This window comes from Bubalus bubalis, chromosome 6 (genome assembly GCF_019923935.1).
Source record: "Bubalus bubalis isolate 160015118507 breed Murrah chromosome 6, NDDB_SH_1, whole genome shotgun sequence".
Classification (NCBI taxonomy): Eukaryota; Metazoa; Chordata; class Mammalia; order Artiodactyla; family Bovidae; genus Bubalus; species Bubalus bubalis.
In genome coordinates this window covers 56,460,835-56,482,410 of record NC_059162.1, presented here as the reverse complement: position 1 = coordinate 56,482,410, position 21,576 = coordinate 56,460,835, and the positions used below count along the sequence as shown (strand labels likewise).

General features: G+C 42.6%; 1 protein-coding gene and 1 long non-coding RNA gene across 4 annotated transcripts in view; one reads left to right on the top strand and one right to left on the bottom strand.

Moving 5' to 3' along the window:
• Positions 1-12,124: 12,124 nt before the first annotated feature.
• LOC123334070 lies at positions 12,125-15,606 on the bottom strand. The gene is made up of 2 exons (XR_006551828.2): positions 15,468-15,606; positions 12,125-12,764 (listed from the first exon to the last, which is right to left on the bottom strand). It is a non-coding gene; the product is annotated as an uncharacterized LOC123334070 (long non-coding RNA).
• A 226-nt stretch (positions 15,607-15,832) lies between these two features.
• LMO4 (LIM domain only 4) overlaps positions 15,833-21,576 on the top strand; it is a 16,974-nt gene continuing 11,230 nt past the window's right edge. The window contains exons 1-2 of one of the 3 annotated variants that reach the window (XM_006080494.4): positions 15,833-16,422; positions 19,234-19,472. In XM_006080494.4, coding sequence (XP_006080556.1) covers positions 19,237-19,472 — 236 coding nt within the window. In that variant the 5' untranslated portion in view covers positions 15,833-16,422; positions 19,234-19,236. Of the gene's footprint in view, positions 16,423-16,556; positions 16,697-18,889; positions 19,042-19,233; positions 19,473-21,576 lie in introns of those variants that run through there. The other 2 variants (XM_006080496.3, XM_006080495.3) reach the window with 2 other exon arrangements.

The window sequence follows — 21,576 nt, the reverse complement described above, 5'->3', positions numbered from 1 at the left end:
TGCTAGAGAAGACTCTTGAGAATCTCTTGAACAGCAAGGAGATCAAACTAGTCAATCCTAAAGTAAATCAATCCTGAATTTTCACTGGAAGGACTGATGCTGTAGCTGAAGCTCCAATACTTTGGCTACCTGATGTGAAGAGCTGACTCACTAGAAAAGACCCTGATGCTGGGAAAGATTGAAGGCAGGAGGAGAAGGGGATGACAGAGGATGAGATGGTTGGATGGCATCACCAACTCAAAGGACACGAGTTTGAGCAAACTCCGGGAGATAGTGAAGGACAGGGCAGCCTGGCGTGCTGCATTCCGTGGGGTCACAAAGAGTCGGATGTGACTGAGCAACTGCACAACAAAAAAGCTTATTCCCATTCCCATGGTGTTCTGCTGCCTGAAATGTGTTTCTTTGAATCTTGGCATGACTCAGCACTTCACTTCACTCAGGGGCAGCCTTGCCTCTTTTCCTGATAGTAATCCCTAGAAGGGTGGCTTCAGAGGTATTATTGTACTTCTGCAGAGCCTACAAAACCTTACTTTTAGAATATCTACCTGAAAAACATAAAATACATCTCACAATAAATACAGTTTGATTGTGCCTAGTGAAGGACAGGGAAGCCTGGTGTGCTGTAGTCTGACTTGCAAAGAGTCAGACACAACTTAGCAACTGAACAACATATAAGAAGTGAATTAAATTACAAGTTTCAAGTTAATCAGTTTCCTTTGTAGACATTTACTTGGACATTTCTTAATTTTAATTTTTGCAGTTTTGCTTTTGTACTTTGGAGCCCCTAAACCTTTTACTTCAGGTATCTAGCATTTTTTTCTTATAAGCGCAAAAACTTCCATGCACTGAACATTGTGCCAGTAGAACATACTGGGTAAAACTTCCCTGGATAACTGTAAAGTTTACCCCAATGAACACTGAAATTGTTCTGACTACAGAAACCTCATTTTTAAGTATCTTAATGAAAAAATTATTAATAACAGTTTTACAACTGATGTTACTTGTACTCTGACAGTCTAATTATTTAGCAGTGGTTTAGCACTGGGTTTCTCAACCTCATTGGCACAACTGACATTTTGGGCAGAATGAGCCTTTGTTATAGGGGTCTTTTCTTGTGGTTTGTAGGATGTTTAGCAGTATCCCTGGCCGCCACCAACTCATGCCAATAGCAATCCCACTTCCCAGTTGTGACAACTCAAAGTGTCTCCAGATGTTGCCAAATGTCTACAAGGGGGCAAAATCATTTCTGGCTGAGAACCACCAGTTTAAAAACTAAATATTAATTTATTAGCAGATGCAAGTGGGCTGCAGAAGCTTCCTTCAACTTGTTAAGCTCTGCGGAATTCCAGGTTTTGAACCTCAACTTTGACAATGATCTGGAGCAATCGCTTAACTTTCATGATTTGCATTTCTTCAGTTTTAAAATGGAGGCAATGATACCTTGTATCCGGTTGTTAACAAGATTAAATGGTTTGTTACCTGGAAAGAACCTAGCTCAGGGTCTGGCACAGGTTGAGAGGTTCAGTGTTTATTATTTCTCCCTCTGATTTAAAATAGAAATTTGTGTGAAAACAAGATTATGGCTATTTCTGACATAAACTCAGCAGGAGGGAAGGGCAATCATATGGGGTGGGAGATGGTGGGGAGGGTTGTCCTGCCCAACTTTTCAGAAGCAGAAGGGAATTTATAGCTGTCATGAATCATAAAAGCACAAAAGAGCTGTCAAAGGCACATGAACTCATCGATGTAAATTTTGAAATAGAAACTGTGGTCTTATCTGCCTCAGATACTCAAAATATATCTTAAATCTGTTCCTTCTCAGCTCACCTCTCCTATCACTGTGGTTCAAGCCACCATCAGCCCTTGCATGATTACTGCAAGAACCTTTTATCTGGTGACTTCTTTGTTATTACCTAAAACCTTTGTAGTTTATACTTTCTAAAATGTAAATCAGCTCATATCTCTTTTCTGCTCAAAACTCTCTAATCCCTTCCCAGTCCAGGTAAGAGCCCAAGTCTGAGAGCTGTCCCAGTCAGCTCCAGTCTGCCCCAATCTAAACTCTGATCTCATCTCCTACTACAGCCAGGCCACCTGGCCTCATCCTGCCTCTTCCAAACCAGACCCAGCACACATCTCCTCAGGGCATTTACACTGCAGTTGCTTCTCCCTGGGACTCCCTTTCCCTCAGGGTCCTGACTCCTTTGCTTCCTATAGGTCTCTGTGCAAATATTCTCATTGAGACCTCCTGTGACTCACCTGCTTGAAACTATGATTCATCACCAGACCCATTCCACCTGGGCCTGACGGCTGCCTGTCATTCTTCAGTTTAGTCGCTCAGTTGTGCCCGACTCTTTGCGACCCCATGAACTGCAGTACGCCAGGCTTCCCTGTCCATCACCAACTCCCGGAGCCTACTCAAAATCATGTCCATCGAGTTGGTGATGCTATCCAACCATCTTATCCTCTGTTGTCCCCTTCTCCTCCCGCCTTCAATCTTTCCCAGCTTCAGTGTCTTTTCCAATGAGTCAGTTCTTCACATCTGGTGGCCAAAGTATTGGAACTTCAGTTTCAGCATCAGTCCTTCCAGTGAACACTCAGGACTGATCTCCTTTAGGATGGACTTGTTGGATCTCCTTGCAGTCCAAGGGACTCTCAAGAGTCTTCTCCAACACCACAGTTCAAAAGCATCAATCCTTCAGTGCTCAGCTTTCTTTATAGTCCAACTCTCACATCCATACATGACTATTGGAAAAACCATAGCCTTGACTAGACGGACCTTTGTTGGCAAAGTAATGTCTCTGCTTTTTAATATGCTGTCTAGGTTGGTCATAGCTTTTCTTCCAAGGAGCAAGTATCTTTTAATTTCATGGCTGCAGTCACCATCTTAAGTGATTCTTCCTCAGAGCAGATATCAATACTACCATCTAACGTACAATTATCTGTAGATACCACGACAGCATTTACTTTGCTTTCTTTGATGCTCTCTGTGTCTACAACACTGAACACTGCTTGGCACATAGTAGGTGCTTGGTCAGTGTATTTTGAACGAACAAATGAATAGAAGACAGAACAATTTTCATACAGACAAAATTAAAAACAAAGAAAACCAAGAGTGCGTTCGTATAAGTCAACAGATGAGGATCCTCCAGTGTCCTGTCTCTACCAGGCTGACGCTCCTAGTGTCCTCCTGAACATTTGTTCACCATGGCTGTGACACTTGCAGCTAATACCGCCTTATCCCTCCTTCCAAAATTATCATGGACGTTTGTCTTCCTAAGAGGTGAGAAGCATGGTGCTTCTGATACAATGACAGGTAAGAAATTGATATGAGGGTGTGTTTGTGACCTCATGGACTGTAGCCCACCAGGGTCCTCTGTCCATGGGATTTCCCAGGCAAGAATACTGGAGTGGGTTGCCATTTTCTCCTCCAGGAGATCTTCCCGACCCAGGGGTTGAAACTGCATCTCCTGAGCATTGGTCCGTAGATTCTTTCCCACTGAGTCACCTGGGAAGCCTATGAATTTTAGGGACAAAGAGGTAAATATCCATCTCATTCTGGTTGCTCTACATAGAGTGACTGCCCAAGTGTGGGGCATGTAGAAAGTCAGTTGGATTATTGTGTCTAGAATTTGCTCAGATGACCTTCCAAGTACTGCTGAATTCCCTTCCTCAGGCTCAGTATGACATACCTGGTGGCCTGACACACTTTCTTTTTAATGCCATGTTTGGATGTACTTGTCTGATAGGTTCTCTCTTTTCCCTTGTACATGATTCTAGTATTCACCCTATGATCACCAAAATTTGACTGACATTTGTCACTTTTTTTTTTTTTTTTACTGTATAGTGTCTCTTCTCCTGGAGTATTACTTCTCTGCCACTCTAAAGATTCTTGGTGGGAAGGAACCTCCTGGGCTCACCCTTACTATGGAAGTTTGAGACCATTCCTTCCTCCCCTCAAGGAAGCAGGCATATGACCTTCGAGACCTCAGTAAATAGGAAGCTTCCCTTAGGGATTCTGAAGCTTATGTGGGTGGCCTAAGGCAGAACGGGTATAGTTGGAGGTCATTTGTCCAGGCAACACCATAGTAACCACCCTGTTCCTGCTAGGGTATCACTGTTGAAATTCCTATTTCATAGCTCTTTGGAGCTCCTCTGGTTCTTGTTTTGTCCCCTGCCTGACTCTCAGGTCTGTTAATGCTAAGACACCATGATATCTTTCTACATGCTCCCTTGTGCATGAGTGTTATTGGCTGTGTTGCTTATAAGCCTATATCCTAACTGATACACACTCTGAAAGTAGTGAGGACTATCCAGTCTTTTGCCTCAGGGTCTGATAGGGAGAGAGATTAGACAGAAAGAACAAATAGAGTAACTCTTAGTAGAGGGAAAGAGGGGGCAACAAAATACCTTATTTTACCTTTTCTTACGTCCTGCTTATTTAACTTCTATGCAGAGTTGTTGTTCAGTCACCAAGTTGTGTCTGGCACTTTGCAGCCCCACGGACTGCAGCATGCCAGGCTTCCCTGTCTCTCACCATCTCCCAGAGTTTGCCCAAGTTCATGTTCATTGAATCGGTGATGCCATCCAACCATCTTATCCTCTGTTTCCTTCTTCTCCTTCTGCCTTCAATCTTTCCCAGCACCAGGGTCTTTTTCAATGAGTCGGCTGTTTTCATCAGGTGGCCAAAGTATTGGAGCTTTAGCTTCAGCATCAGTCCTTCCAGTGAATATTCAGGGTTGATTTCCTTTAGGATTGACTGGTTTGATCTTCTTGTTGTCCAAGTGACTCTCAAGAGACTTCTCCAGTACCACAGTTCAAAAGCATCAATTCTTGGGCACTCTGACTTCTTTATGGTCCAGCTCACACACCATACATGACTATTGGAAAGAACATAGCCTTGACTAAACAGAGTTCATCATGTGAAATGCTGGCCTGGATGAAGCACAAGCTGGAATCAAGACTGTAGGGAGAAATATCAACAACCTCACATATGCAGATGACACCATCCTAAAGGCAGAAAGAGAAGAGGAACTAAAGAGCCTCTTGATGAGGGAAAAAGAGGAGAGTGAAAAATCTGGCTTAAAACTCAACATTCAAAAAGCGAAGATCATGGTGTCCAGTCCCATCACTTCAGAACAAATAGACGGGGAAAAAGTGGAAACAGTGACATTTTATTTTCTTGAGCTCCAAAATCACTGTAGAAGGTAACTGTAGCCATGAAATTAAAGGATTCTTGTTTCTTGGAAGAAAAGCTATGACAAACCTAGACATCACTTTAAAAGCAGTTTAAAAGCAGTTTAAAAATAGATTTAAAATCAGAGACATCACTTTGCCTACAAAGGTTTGTACAGTCAAAGCTATGATTTTTCCAGTAGTCACATATGGATGTGAGAGCTGGACCATAAAGAAGGCTAAGTGCCCAAGAATTGATGCTTTTGAACTGTGGTGCTGGAGAAGACTCTTGAGAGTCCTTTGGACTGCAAGAATATCAAACCAGTCAATCCTAAAGGAAATCAACCCTGAATATTCATTGGAAGGACTGATGCTGAAGCTGAAGCTCCAATAGTTTGGCCACCTGATGCAAAGAGCTGACTCATTGGAAAAGACTGTGGTGCTGGGAAAGATGGAGGGCAGGAGGAGAAGGGGACAACAGAGGATGAGATGGTTGGATGGTATCACCAACTCATTGGACATGAATTTGAGCAAATTCCAGAAGGTAGTGGAGGACAGAGAAGTCTGGTGTGCTGCAGTCCATGGGGTTGTAAAGAGTTGGATGTGACTTAGTGGCTGAACAACATCAACACATCTTTTGAACTTGTTTTCCATTGCTGCATAGCAAATTACTATAAATCTAATTGTTTAAAACAGAATCCATTTATTACCTTGGAGTTTCTGTAGGTATGAAGTATGGGCATGGCATATCCAGGCTCTCTGCTCAGTCTTACCAGGCTGAAATCAAGGTGTCAGCCAGGATTGCTATCTCCTCTGAGGCTCAAGGAACTCTTTCAAGTTCACTGGTGTTGCAGCATTCAGGAGCTTACAGCTCAAGGACTGAGGTCCCTGACTCTGCTAGTTGACCAGGAACCCTTCTCAGGTTCTAGAGGTGACCCTTAGGTCCCTACCATGTGCCCCCTCTATCATGTCTCTCATATGGCAATTTGCTCCTTCCAGACTAGTGGGAGAACGTCTTTTTCAGCTTTGAATCTTTTTGACTTCTTTCATCTCTGACCTTTAGACCTTCTTTTGAAAGGGCTCACCTTATTAAGTCAGGCCCACCCTCACTCAAGGAGATGGTATTATACAGGCTGTGTATACCAGGGGCTGGGAATCTTGGGGACCATCTTTCAATTCTGACTAGCACAGCATACCTGTGAGGATGCCACCTGGAGAAGTCTGTTACTCAGTCCAATGTTATCATATGTATTCAAAGAAGATAAATCCATGGACAGAGTTTTTGTCGTATAGGCCATCCCTATGGCTTATGGGAGAGCAAGGTATTTGGGGTACCAATGTGGGAAGGCCTATTAATACTTCCAGAATGATTGATAACAATGTTAAGTAGATGCCTACTTTTTTTGCTGTTGTTGTTAATGACACTTAATTTGTGCATTTTTGGTGTTTGTTTCTTTAAATGGCACAGCCTTTAGAAGGGACCATCTGATTAGAAGAATCACAACAAATCTGCTGCTCTAGTTAGAAAGAATGCACTCTCCAGTCATGGGGGTACCAGCCAGTATCATTCTGTCACCCCCATATCCTTCAGGAAAAGGGATCCTTTTCCCTCAACCATTTGGCAACATTGAAACAAAGTAATTATAATGCAACAGTGTCATAGGATCCATGACACCTGCTTTAAAAATAAATCTTCTGGCTTTGTCTTTCCCTTTATTTTCAATAAATGCTCTAGTATTATTGCCACTGCATTAATCTAGCAGCAGGAAACCATTATCCTATGACAACAGTCTCTCCCATTAACATTATCTTTTAATTTTAAGATTGTTTAGATGACTGCTAGAAGCTACTAAATTAAGATAAAATGAAGAAAGAATTATTTTCTTTAAGCCAAGTAGTCAGTCAAGTTACCCACCCCCAATCTTGTCTGTGCTGGCAAAAGAGACACCATTATTTTTGTATCAGATTACTAAATACAATTTGGTGTAAGTTGAAATTTCTAGAAATCTAGATATGCTTTCAATGTCACTTTGGAAATAGCCATTAATTATTATTTATATTGTTTGCTGTATTATATGGTATATTGTAGAAGTTGAAAATACTGGTCATTTTTATAGGAAGCAATTGTAGTAAATAAAGCAATAATGAAATTGCAATGATGGAAACTCAGGAAAGAAATAAAGGAAACATTTGTCTAGTAGAGTTTACTCTGAGAAATAACTGAATTTGGAGAATGTAGCAAAAATAAAACAGGATGAAAATAAACCTATATTAAAAGAAAGTTGTGGGACTTCCCTGGTGGTCACCTTGCAATGCAGGGGACACAGATTTGATCTCTGGTTCTGGAACTAAGATCCCACATGCCCCAGTGCAGCCAAGTAAATAAATATTAAGAAAAGTTGTGATTGTTAGTGATTATTAGTGTTCTGACAAATAGACTTTATGGGGACAGTCATATCATATTAATTGGTATCTGTAATTTTACATAAAACATATTACAAATATTTTTAAAAATAATAAGTTGCCTACTGTTAATTAAAAAATTATCCTTTATTCTATGAGCTGTATTGTAACACTTGAAGATATTCTTTAAAATCCTTCAGTATATATTCTGTTTCATTCTCATCTGTTCCAACAGTCTCAAGGTTTCTTTCCAAAAGGCAGAGGCTGATACAACTGCTAATGAGGGATATTTCTAAATAATTATTACAATAGTGATATTACGTATTCAACAGTCTAGATCCGTGCTTCCCTACTCCATGGGTAAACCACACAAAAGAATATTCATAGAAACTGAGTTACTGTTTTAGTAGAAATTGTAGTAAAAAAAAATGCTTAAGTTGTGAATTCCTCATATTGTTAATGTAGTTCAAGTAGACCATCAATATATGTCCTATTTACTGATAGGTGCGAAATAGGTAGTGGGAGATCAATCAAAACCCCCTTCCATAAATTACCATGACTTCTAGAAATTATCAAAACTTCACTGGAGTGTCATATGTAGTCTTCCTAGCAATGAGTTATAGTCAATAATTCATTCCCTGACTGAGCTGATAACAGGCAGATATTCTAATAATGTGCCAGGATTTACTACTGGACACAAACAGTAAGTAGAAATTTCAATGCAGTGCTAAATGTTATCTCAGTGGAGAAAAGCGATAAAAACAGGACAGAGAGCGACATCTGGGTACAATGCTTGGATGTTTTAACCCACTAATTAGAACAAACATGTACAAAGGTAGTGTTGTTTAAGTTTTCATTCTTTCTTTGAAGCCAACTGTTTCCAGAGTATTGTTCTGTAATGACTTCTCCTGGCCTTACTGTCAGAGAGCACAACAGATGGCTCTGAAAAAATGCTGGAAAGAAAGACTATTTTATTCTTGAGTTGTTTTCCCAAATTTTAAAAGGCTTGAATATTTTCCTTTTAAAAGAAACTCTCCCCGCCCCTGCAAAAGATCATCTTAGACTAAAAGTCTTAAATATATTTTCAGTGATTTCTTATCATACAGAGAAATCGACAAATTTGCTTTCTCTGTCAGAATGTTTTGAAGCTAGAAGTGGTGATTCATCAAAAACAATTTTATTATGAAATTTGATTTATGTTGAGAAATATAAATGATGACGTTATAATGTGTACCTCTGCGTGGAGGGAACACATTTTAGTCAATTGAGTTATCCAATTTTATTATTTAAAAAAAATCCATACCTGGTTGTTCTTTTTATTCTAAAAAATTTATGGCACTGTATAGAGTAGAAATATGTGTTTTTCAAGTCTACGGACAGGTATGGATTGAACTCCCCTATTTCCACCAGGGTCATTCATTATAATTAGATGAATAAATATCATATTTTCATCAATTTTTTTAGTGAGCAAATAGAGACCAGTATAACACTTTAAAATATTACATTTTATTACAAATCCACATAGAGAGAAAGCTTAATTATTTCAATACTATAATTAAAAGTGACAGTAACTAAGGAAGTTGTGGATTGGTATATATGAAATTTCTGAACTACTAGCCTTTCTTGTACCAAGAACAGTTAATGGGAACATAGGGGGAATGAATTATGTTTTAACGCTTTAGTTTCTCTATCAATAAATGCTTATTTCCATCGTCTTAGAGAGGAACAGTAATGTTAAATAGAATTGCTATTTTCTAGTGGATTTATAATTTAAATATATATTGTTAGTAATAATTACCTCACATATATATACAAATCACCCAGCCATCTACATATCCTCTTTTGTAACTATTACAAAATTAAATTTATCTGCAGTAAGATCTAACTCAACTTTAATAAGCACTGCCTGTGGGTGCAGTAGACCAATTGAAGACCCTAATGGACATATAACATACTCACATACATAGTCTGATAATTAATTTGCAGTGATATATGCAGAATATCACTGGTAGTTGAATATTATTGACAGAATTCAGTCCCGAAAGCTAGCAGGAGTAGGCCAATAATCTTTCTTGTAATATCACCACTATGAAATATACTTCAAGGTTTGCTGATGGTGGTTCTAGGGCAGAAGTGGGAGATTTGTAAGTCCTGTTCCTACCCTGATAAGCATGTATGAAGAAAATGAGTCATTTCTTGCCACTATAATACAAGTGGCCTTGTTATGTCAGGCAAAACAATGTGTCACAGTCGTATCTTCTTTTTTCCCATCACCTTCCCCATCTTTCCCATGGTTTCAAGGAGTTTTAAATGTTCTAATCAAGTAGAATAATTAAAAGCAAAATCTATATCATAAATTATATTTCTAGTCACAATAGTATTCATGTTGTTTCCTTTTCCTCAGTGATCTTCCAATTGTTTTATTTCAATAAAATTAACTTTTTCACTATGCTTTTAAGTTACCCTATAAAAGTGAGGTTATGACAACTTCCTAAATACTGATTAACATAAATTTGGTGGCATATTTACCAAATTAGAGACATATGGATTGCTTAAAAAAGAAAAGACTTTAAAACAGCAACAACTTTATCACATGAAACATTTAGTGAGATATTTTTAAGTGATTTTGAGAAATACAAAAAAACGGTAAATTTAAAGTATTTAAAACCAAGATATAATTCTTTGAAGTATAGTCTTTTAGATGAATTCATTATGAATCCCTATTCTCTTTAAAAAGGTTATTTTATTGACATTTAGTTGATTCACAATGTTGTGTTAACTTCTGTAGTATAGCAAAGTGATTCAATTATACATATACATACACATTCTTTCTCATAGTCATTTCCATAATGGTTTGTCACACACTATTGAATATAGTTCCCCATGCTATACAATAGAAGCTTCTTGTTTGTCCATTCCATACATAATATAATTTCAGTTCAGTTCAGTCGCTCAGTCATGTCTGACTCTTTGTGACGCCATGGACTGCTGTACGCCAGGCTTCCCTGTCCATCACCAACTCCCGGAGTTCATTCAAACTCAGGCCCATTGAGTCGGTGATGCCATCCAGCCATCTCATCCTCTGTCGTCCCCTTCTCCTCCTGCCTTCAGTCTTTCCCAGCATCAGGGTCTTTTCCAATGAGTCAGTTCTTTGCGTCAAGTGGCCTACATATTGGAACTTCAGCTTCAGCATCAGTCCTTCCAATTAATATTCAGGACTGATTCCCATTAGGATTGACAGGCTGGATCTCCTTGCAGTCCAAGGGACTCTCAAGTCTTCTCCAACACCACAGTTCAAAAGCATCAGTTCTTTGGTGCTCAGCTTTCTTTATAGTCCAAATCTCACATCCATACATGACTACTGGAAAAATCATAGCTTTGACTAGGTGGACCTTTGTTGGCAAAGTAATGTCTCTGCTTTTTAATATGCTGTCTAGGTTGGTTGAAGGCAGGAGAAGAAGGGGACAACAGAGGATGAGATGTTTGGATGGCATCACTGACTTGATGGACATGAGTTTGAGTAAGCTCCGGGAGTTGGTGATGGGACAGGGAAGCCTGGCGTGCTGCAGTCCATGGGGTCGCAAAGAGTCGGAGACAATTGAGCAACTGAACTGAACTGAGGTTGGTCATAGTGTGTCTTCCAAGGAGCAAGTATCTTTTAATTTCATGGCTGTAATCACCATCTCCAGTGATTTTGGAGCCCCTAAAATAAAGTCTCTCACTATTTCCATTGTTTCCCCATCTATTTGCCATGAAGTGATGGGACCAGATGCTATGATGTTAGTTTTCTTAATGTTGAGTTTTAAGCCAACTTTTTCAATCTCCTCTTTCACTTGCATTAAGAGGCTCCTTAGTTCTTCTTTGCTTTCTGCCATAAAGGTGGTGTCATCTGCGTATGAGGTTATTGATATTTCTCCCAGCAATCTTGGTTCCAGCTTGTGCTTCATCCATCCCGGCGTTTTGCATGATGTACTCTGCATATAAGTTAAATAAGCAGGGTGACAATATACAGCCTTGATGTACTCCTTTCCTGATTTGGAACCAGTCTGTTGTTCCATGTCCAGTTCTAACTGTTTCTTCTTGACCTGCATACAGATTTTTCATGAAGCGGGTCAGGTGGTCTGGTATTCCCATCTCCAGAAGAATTTTCCACGGTTTGTTGTGATCCACACAGTCAAAGGCTTTGGCATAGTCAATAAAGCAGAAATAGATGTTTTTCTGGAACTCTCTTGCTTTTTTGATGATCCAACAGATGTTGGCAATCTGATCTCTGGTTCTTCTGCCTTTCCTAAAATCCAGTTTGAACATCTGGAAGTTCACGGTTCACATACTGTTGAAGCCTGGCTTGGAGAATTTTGAGCATTACTTTGCTAGCATGTGAGATGAGTGCAATTGTGTGGTACTTTGAGTATTCTTTGGCATTGCCTTTCTTTGGGATTGGAATAAAACTGACCTTTTCCAGTCCTGTGGCCACTGTTGAGTTTTCCAAATTTGCTGGCATATTGAGTGCAGGACTTTCACAGCATCCTCTTTCAGGATTTGAAGTAGCTCAACTGGAATAGTTTGCATCTGCTAATTTCAAACCCCCCACCCTCTCTTTCTTGGCAACCACAGCACTGTTCTCTATGTCTGTGAGCCTGTTTCTGTTTCATAGATAAATTCATTTGTGTCACAATGTAGAGGAATCCCTATTCTGAAATGCTGCAGTCTCTCTGTCTCTACTACTGTGCAATACCTTCCCACTCCCTAGCCAACACCACCACCATGAAAACTGGCAGCCACCTACATGCCATTTGCCTTCTGTCTTCCTCATGACATCTGTCGGTAACTATCATTGCCTCTTCTTCTCGCCACACCTTTTATACTTTAAAATCGTCCCAGACTCAAGCTTTTCAGATTCACTTTGACTGAATCTTTTGATTTCAAGGGATCTCTATGATGAGAGCAATAAAGGTAGGCAGATTAAAAAAAAAGGCGGGGCTTTCTAAAAAGACTGCCTTCAAAAACAATTTTACATTGCCTTTAAAAGGTTTAAATGTTTGTTTATTCTTGAGCAAGAGCTAGGGCATTTTGATGTGGAAGTTGCCGTATCAGCATCAAATAATCTGGCCTTTCTGGGGGCACAGATGGTGACGTGGGTCTGTGTGGAACCTCTGGGTGTCTACAGGATATTCTCAGAGAACCATCACCTGGAGAACAGAAGAATGATTATGATTGGAAGACTTAGAGGACAAGAAGGGAAGGTATGGACAAAGCATTTTGGGGTGAGTGGGGAGAATGTGGGCTTGATCTAAGATCAATACATTTAATTAGAATGTAAGAAAAGAAATAATTTGAGTTTCTCTTTCTTTTCCAAAGCACTGTATTCTTATTTGTCATTTATGGTGAGTAGCTAAATGAGTCTATGACATCAAAAGAGGTTTCTTGAACTGCTGGGTATACTATAACATTATTATTTTGAATTCAGGCAATTTTACTATATACTACAGTACTCTTGCTTGAAAATTCCATGGACGGAGGGGCCTGGTGGGCTGCCATCTATGGGGTCGCACACAGTTGGACATGACTGAAGCAACTTAGCAGCAGCAGTAGCAGGATTATTTTGAGCACTGTTCTATATCAGTTTGAAGAACACTTGAATAAAGAACTGCCTTACCTGTAATGAACACGTATTTACACAGTTTTTGTAAATTTAGCATCAGTGAAAATAAAAGATTAACATTGCTACCCCATTCTATTAATAGCAGGCTCTTGCAGACCAAAATCCTACTACTGATACTATTCAGATGAGAAAGGACTGCTAAATGCAAGGAATGCAGAAATAAAGACTACCCAGAGGTGGCGCTCTGGTTAAAGTACACCTGGTTTTTGATTACAGGGAATGTATTTACTTCCTACCCCTCTAAATAGAGACTGTTAGCCATCATCGCTTTTGTATTTCTATAACCACAATATTAGGAAATAAAGGTCTTTGGTAACATCCTCTCACCAACTCCAATCTGCAGGGACATGTGTAAAGTCTTCACTCCATTCACAATCAGAGCCAAAACACCATCTCCTAGGCCCCTCCAAGCCTAGAGATCTGTATTCAAAGTTTTATCCATCCTTTTCTCTTCCTTTCCTTCCATAGAAACTATGATCCTTTGGACAATAACTTCGTGATATCTAATGTTTGATTAGTTTTCTAACATTTCATTTTAAAATAAAGATTTCATTTTAGTGTACATACTTTGGGAAATAAAGCACCACAATTCCTTCCAGACCTATGTATTAAATGTTCTATAGAAAATAATGTTTTTTTAAAAAGAGGAAAGATAAAGATGATTTGGCTTGATTCCTTCATTTGTGGATGAGAAACTGAAGGGCCAGAGCAGGAAATTTACTTCCACAGGTCAAATCAGAACTTAATTGCAGCCCACTAAGATCTTGTGTCATCTCATTTTGATTATTATAAATTATTAACAAATTGAAGCTGAACTAGGGGATTAAAATGTATTATTGTTTACTGGGTTCCTTTCATCATTTGGTTTAATTGAGTTTTTTTTACCAACCTTCAAGGAACATTACATTTTTTTAAGTTGGCCTTCTTTAATCACACCCATCTGCAGCTGTTTTCTATCCAGAACATTTTAATTATTATTATAGTTTTAAAGATTAAAAAAATATTTTTCATACATGCACAAAGTGATTTGACCATAAAAATGAAATTTTAAGTTCCAATCAATACAAGCAAGCCATTTCATTTCAAGGTGCTAGACATATAAAGAGAGGCGTGTTCTAACTGATATTTAAAAATGTCCTCTGCTTGATGTTGTAGGCAACGACTATAGTTTCTTTTGCAGACTTAGTTTTGATGGTTTGAAAGACAGAAGTCCTCCCAAACAGACGCTAAAACCATAGATGTTGAACATCTGCATTGTCTGTAGCTAGATTCTTCTGCAGGTCCCTTTTCTCAATCTAGCAGTGCTGTATGTAATACAATATGAAAACTTGTCCCACAAGACTGGTTTTACTTAATGATACTTAGCAGAAGGGCTTTGCACTTTCATGATAATTTCCACCAGAAAAATCTCTCTGGAACTTACTAATAATAATCAGACCTAATATTAGCCTCAGATCGGAGATTTATTAAACCTATTTAGCAGAGCAGATAAAAGTTGAAGGACTAGGTATTTAAGCATCTAGGCTGAACTGAATGAGACACTCAGACTACCACCCTTAAAGCGTTCCTCAAAACTTGATTTACACTAGAAATAACTTTTCTTCTCTCCAGAGGCTGTGGGATTTCTAATACTGCGATAACTTCCATCACTCTGAGGGCTAAGAGAAATTTGGCGTCTCATTCTCTACAGTGGGGTGGATACAAGGGGCAAGGGTTTTTTCCCTAAAGTTTTCCTGAACTTTGAAAGTAGACTGTGATCTTTTTACCAACGTTGATAAATACCTATGAAATGCCTAATGGGCCCTTAGTTTATACATGGATTGATGGGAAGAAGAGGAAGTAAGCAGGCAGTGTTTTGGAACTACTGAGTTCCTGACTGTTTCTACCTTGTGAATTAAACTTCCACTAAGGTTCATAAATCTCTAACATGGTGAATTTAAAAAACAAAAACACCTCAAAAAACACAGCACAGATCTCCACAGCTCAGAGATCTCTTGAAAGCCTTCCTACCCCAACAGAGACCCATTTTCAAGGCAGATGTGAAGTAAGTTTCCTAAAGGGCTCTTCTCGGCGCGAGGGACTGGCTGTCCCCGAGGGACTAGTGGGGCGGGTCCCGGGGATACCTCGCGGGCACGGAGGGCAAGTGGGTCCCCGGTGCCTCGACTCGCCCTCCCGGGCCGCGCGGGACCGCCCCGGGGGGGTTTGCCGCGCCCGGGTGACTTCTCCCCACCTGATACCGGCCCTTCCCCGCTCCAGCCTCGGCCCGCTCCTCCGCCTGGCTCTCTCCCCCGCCCCCGGAGTCTCGTTTCAGTCATCCCTTTGTCCTTGCCCGGATTGGCAGGTTTTATTATTCCGCCTGAACAATCCGGCCGCCCAGTGGCTGAGGGTCGCTGACGTCGGCGGCAGAGCCGGGGAGTAGTTGGGATTTTGCTCTGTCAGTAACACATGTGTAAGAGCCGCGGAGGGAGCGAGCGAGCCGGCTAGAGGCCAGCGCCGCCGCCGCCGCCGCCGCCTCCGAGCCGGGCAGCAGCAGCCCCGGCAGCGGCGCAGGCTCCGGCGCGCCGGGCCCCGCCGGCCACAGCTCCTCGCCTCCCGGGAGCACTCGCCCCCCGGCCGCCGCCGCCACCGCTCCCGGGGCTGTTGTGTCTGCGGCCGCTCCCCGGCTGGAGGTGCAGGAAGCTCGGCCGAGCCGCTGCCGCCGCCAGCAGCCCCGAGCGAGCGGGCGGGCGCGCGGGAGGGAGGCAGGCGGAGGTGGAGGAGGAGGAGCGCGGGCGGGGCGGGGGCCGCCGGGCGGGGGAATATACAAAGTGAAGCCACATTGCCAAACTTGCAGCAGCGATTGCAGCAGTTGCTGCCGCTGCGCCGCGCTGCGCGGGCCGAGGGCTCCTGCAGCTGCTCGCGCGGAGCCGGAGGCGGAGGAGAACGGCGAGGACCGAGACTGACACTTCTGCTCCCCGCCGCCCGCCACTTACGCGGGGCCCCCCAACCTAGCCTCAGAGCTGCGCGTTAAAAAAAAAAAAAAAAAGCGGCCCTTAGCCCCCTCCTCCCCTTTCCTGCTTCTGCGAGAACATCCCCCCTCCCTCCAGCTCCGCCAGCCGAGGCGCCCCTTCCTTGGAAGCCGAGCGGCTTCGCTCGCATTTCGCCGCCGTCGCCTCTCGCAGTATTGCAATATAGGGGAAAAGCAGGTAAGGGGACGGCTGGGGAGCCGCGGGCAGGGAGGGGGGAGAAAGAGGAGAGGGCCGATTTGGGCCGGGGCTGTTTTCTTTGGCTTCCTTCCCTTGACCGTCCCAAATTGCAAGTAAACAATACGTCGGCTTAGATAATGCGCGAGTCTGAAACTACCGAGGCCGGCCTGCGAGCTAGCACGGAGGACAGCCCCGGGCCGCCAGCTTTGTAGCGGTTCCTGCTTACAAAAGGGTTCTTCTTGGAGATGGGGCTGTTGGAGACCTTGGAGGGAAGGTGGGTATATTTTCAGTTCCGAAGGGAAAGGCTGGAGGTGCTATAAGGGTTTAAGTCTGAGAAGTAGTGTGGGGGAAATAGTCACGACCCTCCACTCCACCCTCCCCCCCCCCCCCCCCCCCCCGCACACACTATTTTTGAAACAGTGGCAGAAAGGATCTAAGTGAGCAAGATTGGGTATTGCTGGTTCTTTTAAAAAATTCCTCTTGGCTTATAAGTCTTTTGTTCCAATCCAGAAGAAATCCGGTGAATCACCTAATTAAAATCAAGACATGAATTAAGCATCCATTTTTGTACTACAAATTGCCAGCGCTACGTTTGTCCCTCCCTTGGTCTCCATTAAAAAACACCAGAGACGTTGTTAAAGGGGGGCAGATTTTGCCTCTAGCTGCCAGTTCTGCTTTCTATTTCACTGACTATCCCAGGACCTAAATTGCTTGGCTATGTAATTACTAGAGTATAAGCCTATTTAACTTAAAAGCTTTCTTTCTTTTTTTTTCCCCAACTCTAAATGAAACTTGATGAGGGCCCGTCCTTAGTTATCAGGGGAGTCAGTTTCTGGTCAGTCCTCTTGATTCATCTCTTTTAGATTTAATCAGCATTAAGGTATTGCTTGTCCTTAAGAGCTTTAGCTAATGGGGTTACTGGATGCTTTTCTCAGTGTAGTGTTTCCTTTAAAAAAAATACATATATATTTACCTCTCACCAAAGATGGGGGCGGGGAAGAGCTTGGAATCTCCTCCCTCCCTCTCCTCTTTTAAAAAGGAATTTGGAGCGATTAAAACGGGGGGGGGGGGGGGGTGTTTAAAGACCTAGGGCAGGAAATGCAGATTCATTTGGGTTAGGGCAAATTGTAACAAAAAGCAATTCCTCGAGTAAATGCATCAGATAAATCAATTTACATAAAGGTATGATGCATTCGGATAAATGCAATGCTAATGGGTTTTAGAGTGGTCCTGTTTCCAAAGTCTCAGGGTTTTGTTACAGCTTAATTGGTGCAGTTCTTATTCTGGTTTATTGTGCGGTCACTGGACACACGTTCCGGGACTCTTTCGGAGGAAATGTGTTTAAAATCGGCCTATTTAAGGAACCCGAGTCCTTGTTTCGTTCCCTTCCCCTCATTTATTTATTTTTTTTCCCTCCTGCAGTAGCCAAGTTGGGCTGGGGACAGGCAAAGTTCGCCCTCTCCCTTCTGAGGTATCAGCTGAACGTCTTGAGCAGATAGCCGGGAGCCTCGAGGGGAGCCCACACTCTCGGCTTACAGAGGACAAAGACAAAACAGGCTGCTTAATTGGCAGTAAATAACTTGATCTTTTTATAGAATAAGTGACTGGAGGAACACGAGGACTTTATTGGACCCAGGATTGGAGGCAACAAATTAATCGGTTTAGGCTAAGCTTTATAAATTGATTCCTATATTATACCCCAGTTGCTTCTCTCGTGACATTAATTAGAAAGAGTGGGGGATTTTTAAAAGCAGTTTTTGGTGACGGCAGGACTGGCTCGGAGATAACTTGTGCATCCTTTAACAGTTCCTTCTCGCATATTATCTGTAACGTACCCCTGGCTCCCCCCGCCCCTTTGGAGGAACAAAGCTTTAGCATTTAAATTGCTGATCAAGGGCAGATTAGTGAGACCAAAGTGGAGAGTGTTTGTATAGGAAGTTAACAGGCATCCTAAAGTTCAATGATCTATTATTCTTGCCTGTGTCCTGAAAACCCAGAGAAAACACTGATTGATCTTCAAAATGAAATGAGATTTGGAACAATAATGGGAGATGGCGGTCACCACAATGGCATGTGAAAGGTGCTGTTTAAAATACGAAAAACCAGTTTCGCAACTTTACACCCCCGCCCCCCCCCCCCCCGCAAACACACACACCGTCTCCTCGCCTTCCCTCCCACCATCATGGTCTCCATCTCCCCTCTGCTGGTTCCTCCCCTCCTTCCCTTTCAGAAAGCCGAACTATTTCCAACTTGTGAACTGCAGCTGCACTTCCCGGGGCAGAGCTCGGGAGGGAACGTGGCTCCGGCGGGGGCCGCCGCCTCCCCACTCCCCTCGGCGAGCGCTCTAGGCTCTGCGGGGCCTGGGGAGGGGCCGGGCGCGGCGGTGGGTGGGTTTGACCCTCATTTGCTGGAGGCGGGCTGCGAAGGAGGGAGGAGGGGGCGGTGGGCGGAGGGGGCGGTGGGCGGAGGCGGGGGCCGGGAGGAGGCGCCGCGAGGGGTGGAGCGCGCCGCGGAGCCTGGCTCTCGGAGTTTTGACAGTACCCGAGCTGAAATTGTCAGCGGCGGCGAGCGCTGGAAAGTTGAGAGGAGCTCGTGGCCCCAGAACAAAGCTTGAGAAAAGTAAACAGGCGGCTGCTGCCGGCAAGACTCCCTCCTTCCCTCTCTCCGTCTTCCTCCTTCCCGCCCTTGCTCTGCTGCTTCCTTCCAGCAGCTCTGGGGGGGAACGGGTTCGCTCTCTAGCGCGGAGATTACTAACTTTTGCATTGCCCCTGTTTTGTCTCTCTCTCCCTGTCTGCTTCCCGCCCTCTGCAGACCATGGTGAATCCGGGCAGCAGCTCCCAGCCGCCCCCAGTGACGGCCGGCTCCCTCTCCTGGAAGCGGTGCGCAGGCTGCGGGGGCAAGATTGCGGACCGCTTTCTGCTGTATGCCATGGACAGCTACTGGCATAGCCGGTGCCTCAAGTGCTCCTGCTGCCAGGCGCAGCTGGGCGACATCGGCACGTCCTGTTACACCAAGAGCGGCATGATCCTTTGCAGAAATGACTACATTAGGTAAGACTTGGCTGCCTTTTCCCCAACATTGGCGGGCAGAGCAGTAGCAACGCCAAAGATTACCAAGGATTTTAAGGAAAGAAACAGGGCACCTCTGAGAATACACCTCAAAAACCTGGCTGGTTGAAATTTAAGGGTTAAAGAAGCATGTGTTAGTCCTCCAATTTTTAATGGCAGATTAATCGTGAAGGCCACACTAACTGAAAACTGCACATCTGGTGGGACTGGGCCGCTAGGTGTGCCAAGGTTGCGCACTCTCAGGACCAGAGTTTCAAGTGGTCAGCCCCAGTTGGACCCTCCACTAAGAACAAACATTTCTAGTGGGAGTTAAGCTGCTTTCTTAAAGCAAGGTAGGGGCCCACACAGGAACTCGGAGACAAAAGATTGACTTAAAATTTTGTGTGGTTAGTGAGAAATGATTTGCGGATGGTGATGGCTGATTATGATATTTACATAAGCACCTTAAACTTTCTTGAGTAGAAAACTGACTCATTCTTTGTGCCCCTTGTGAAAACTGCTAGTTACCTATCAGTTTAAAGACTGTCATATTTCTTGTAGCAAAGGAACCCAAACAAGAAAAAAAAAAACTTAATGGTAATGTTTCTCTTTTTGTACTGTTACTTGGAGGCTCGAAATACTCCAGTGTTAGCCTGTGGTTTGTGATGTAAAATTTTGCAGTGCTTTCAATTGAGGAATGTTCAGATTTTGGGTTTTTTGTTGTTATTTGTATCACTGCCCTTGATCCCCAAAAGAGATTTAGGAAAAGAGGCTATAGAATTATACTAATCTTGCATTTTAAAGCAATGTATACGAACATTCATATGCCCATGTAAGCAGCCTTTTCCAACAAGTTTCAGTGCAATTAATGGAAAGAATTCAGGAGGTCAGGTGCCTACAGGATCTTTTCAGGTGAACTCAAGCTACTTAAACTCATTAATTTGAAAGGAGGCATTTGAAGGATTACACATTTAATTTGAGTAAATGGTTTGATAGACTGATGCACATGAATGCTTCTAGGAGGTGTTCTGTTTCAACATCCAGTAATTAAAAAAAAAAACCCACGCCCACACAGTTGATATTAGAATACCGCTCACTTTAAAAAACTGCGTTCTATTTAAATTTCTGCTCTAAACCCTTTTCTTTATAGAGATTAGAACATTTTTACTCTTTCTTCTATGTGGGTTAATCAATAGATGAGGTATTTTTTTTTTAAGTTTAGCTCTATTGTGATTCCCTCACTCTGGGTCTAAAACTGCAAAAGACCCCAGTGCAATTCGGAGCTGAGTAGTATGGCTATGTTTATCGCAGCGATATCATTAGTGTAAAATGATGGAATAAGGTGACATTTGGTTTTCCAGTAATGCAGTACTGGCCTCCTCAATCAGCCAAGTTAAAAATATATGTATATAGATACAGGAAGGGAGAGGGCTTTTATTTTTAAATTAAGAGGGCAGCATTAATTTCATAAACTGGTTTTTTAGAAGTGTTGGAAAACCAGCAGGAGCATGGGTGTAATGCTTTCTTATTCTCCTTCCAAGCAATGCCATGAGCTTTGACAGTATTGTAATTAAATAGAGAGCAAAACGGTGGTAAGGAGGGTGGCTTAAAGGGGAAAAATTGACAGTGCTGTTCAGAAGCAGTGAATGGTACAGATTCATCTCCTTTCCATGTGCCTTCAGAAAACATTCTGATTACGACTAATTAAAAAGAAGATGGGTCCACTTGCATTCCCTCGGGACAGGTTTAGGCAAGTGGCTTCCTGGGAATCACTTCCATTTCTTTCCTTATTCTTGGGAACAAATATCAATGCCCATTTGGTGTTTTTCTCGTGGCTTAATGGAGAAAGGAAGGATGTGTGCCCAACCCCAAACATCAATTAATTGAGTTCATATTCTCCTTTCCTTTCTTTTTTCATTACTGAAAACTGGAACCAATGCTGGTGAACCAGAGGATACCCTGAGAACCTTAGATTTGTCCTGGAGAGATGTGTTCTAGCTCAGTACCAAATTGATCTTTTCCTCACACTGCTTAGAGCTCAGCAGCAGCATCTTCCCCCCGCCGCCCCCCCCCCCCCCAACTCCCCATTTTTAAGGGATCTCCTAAG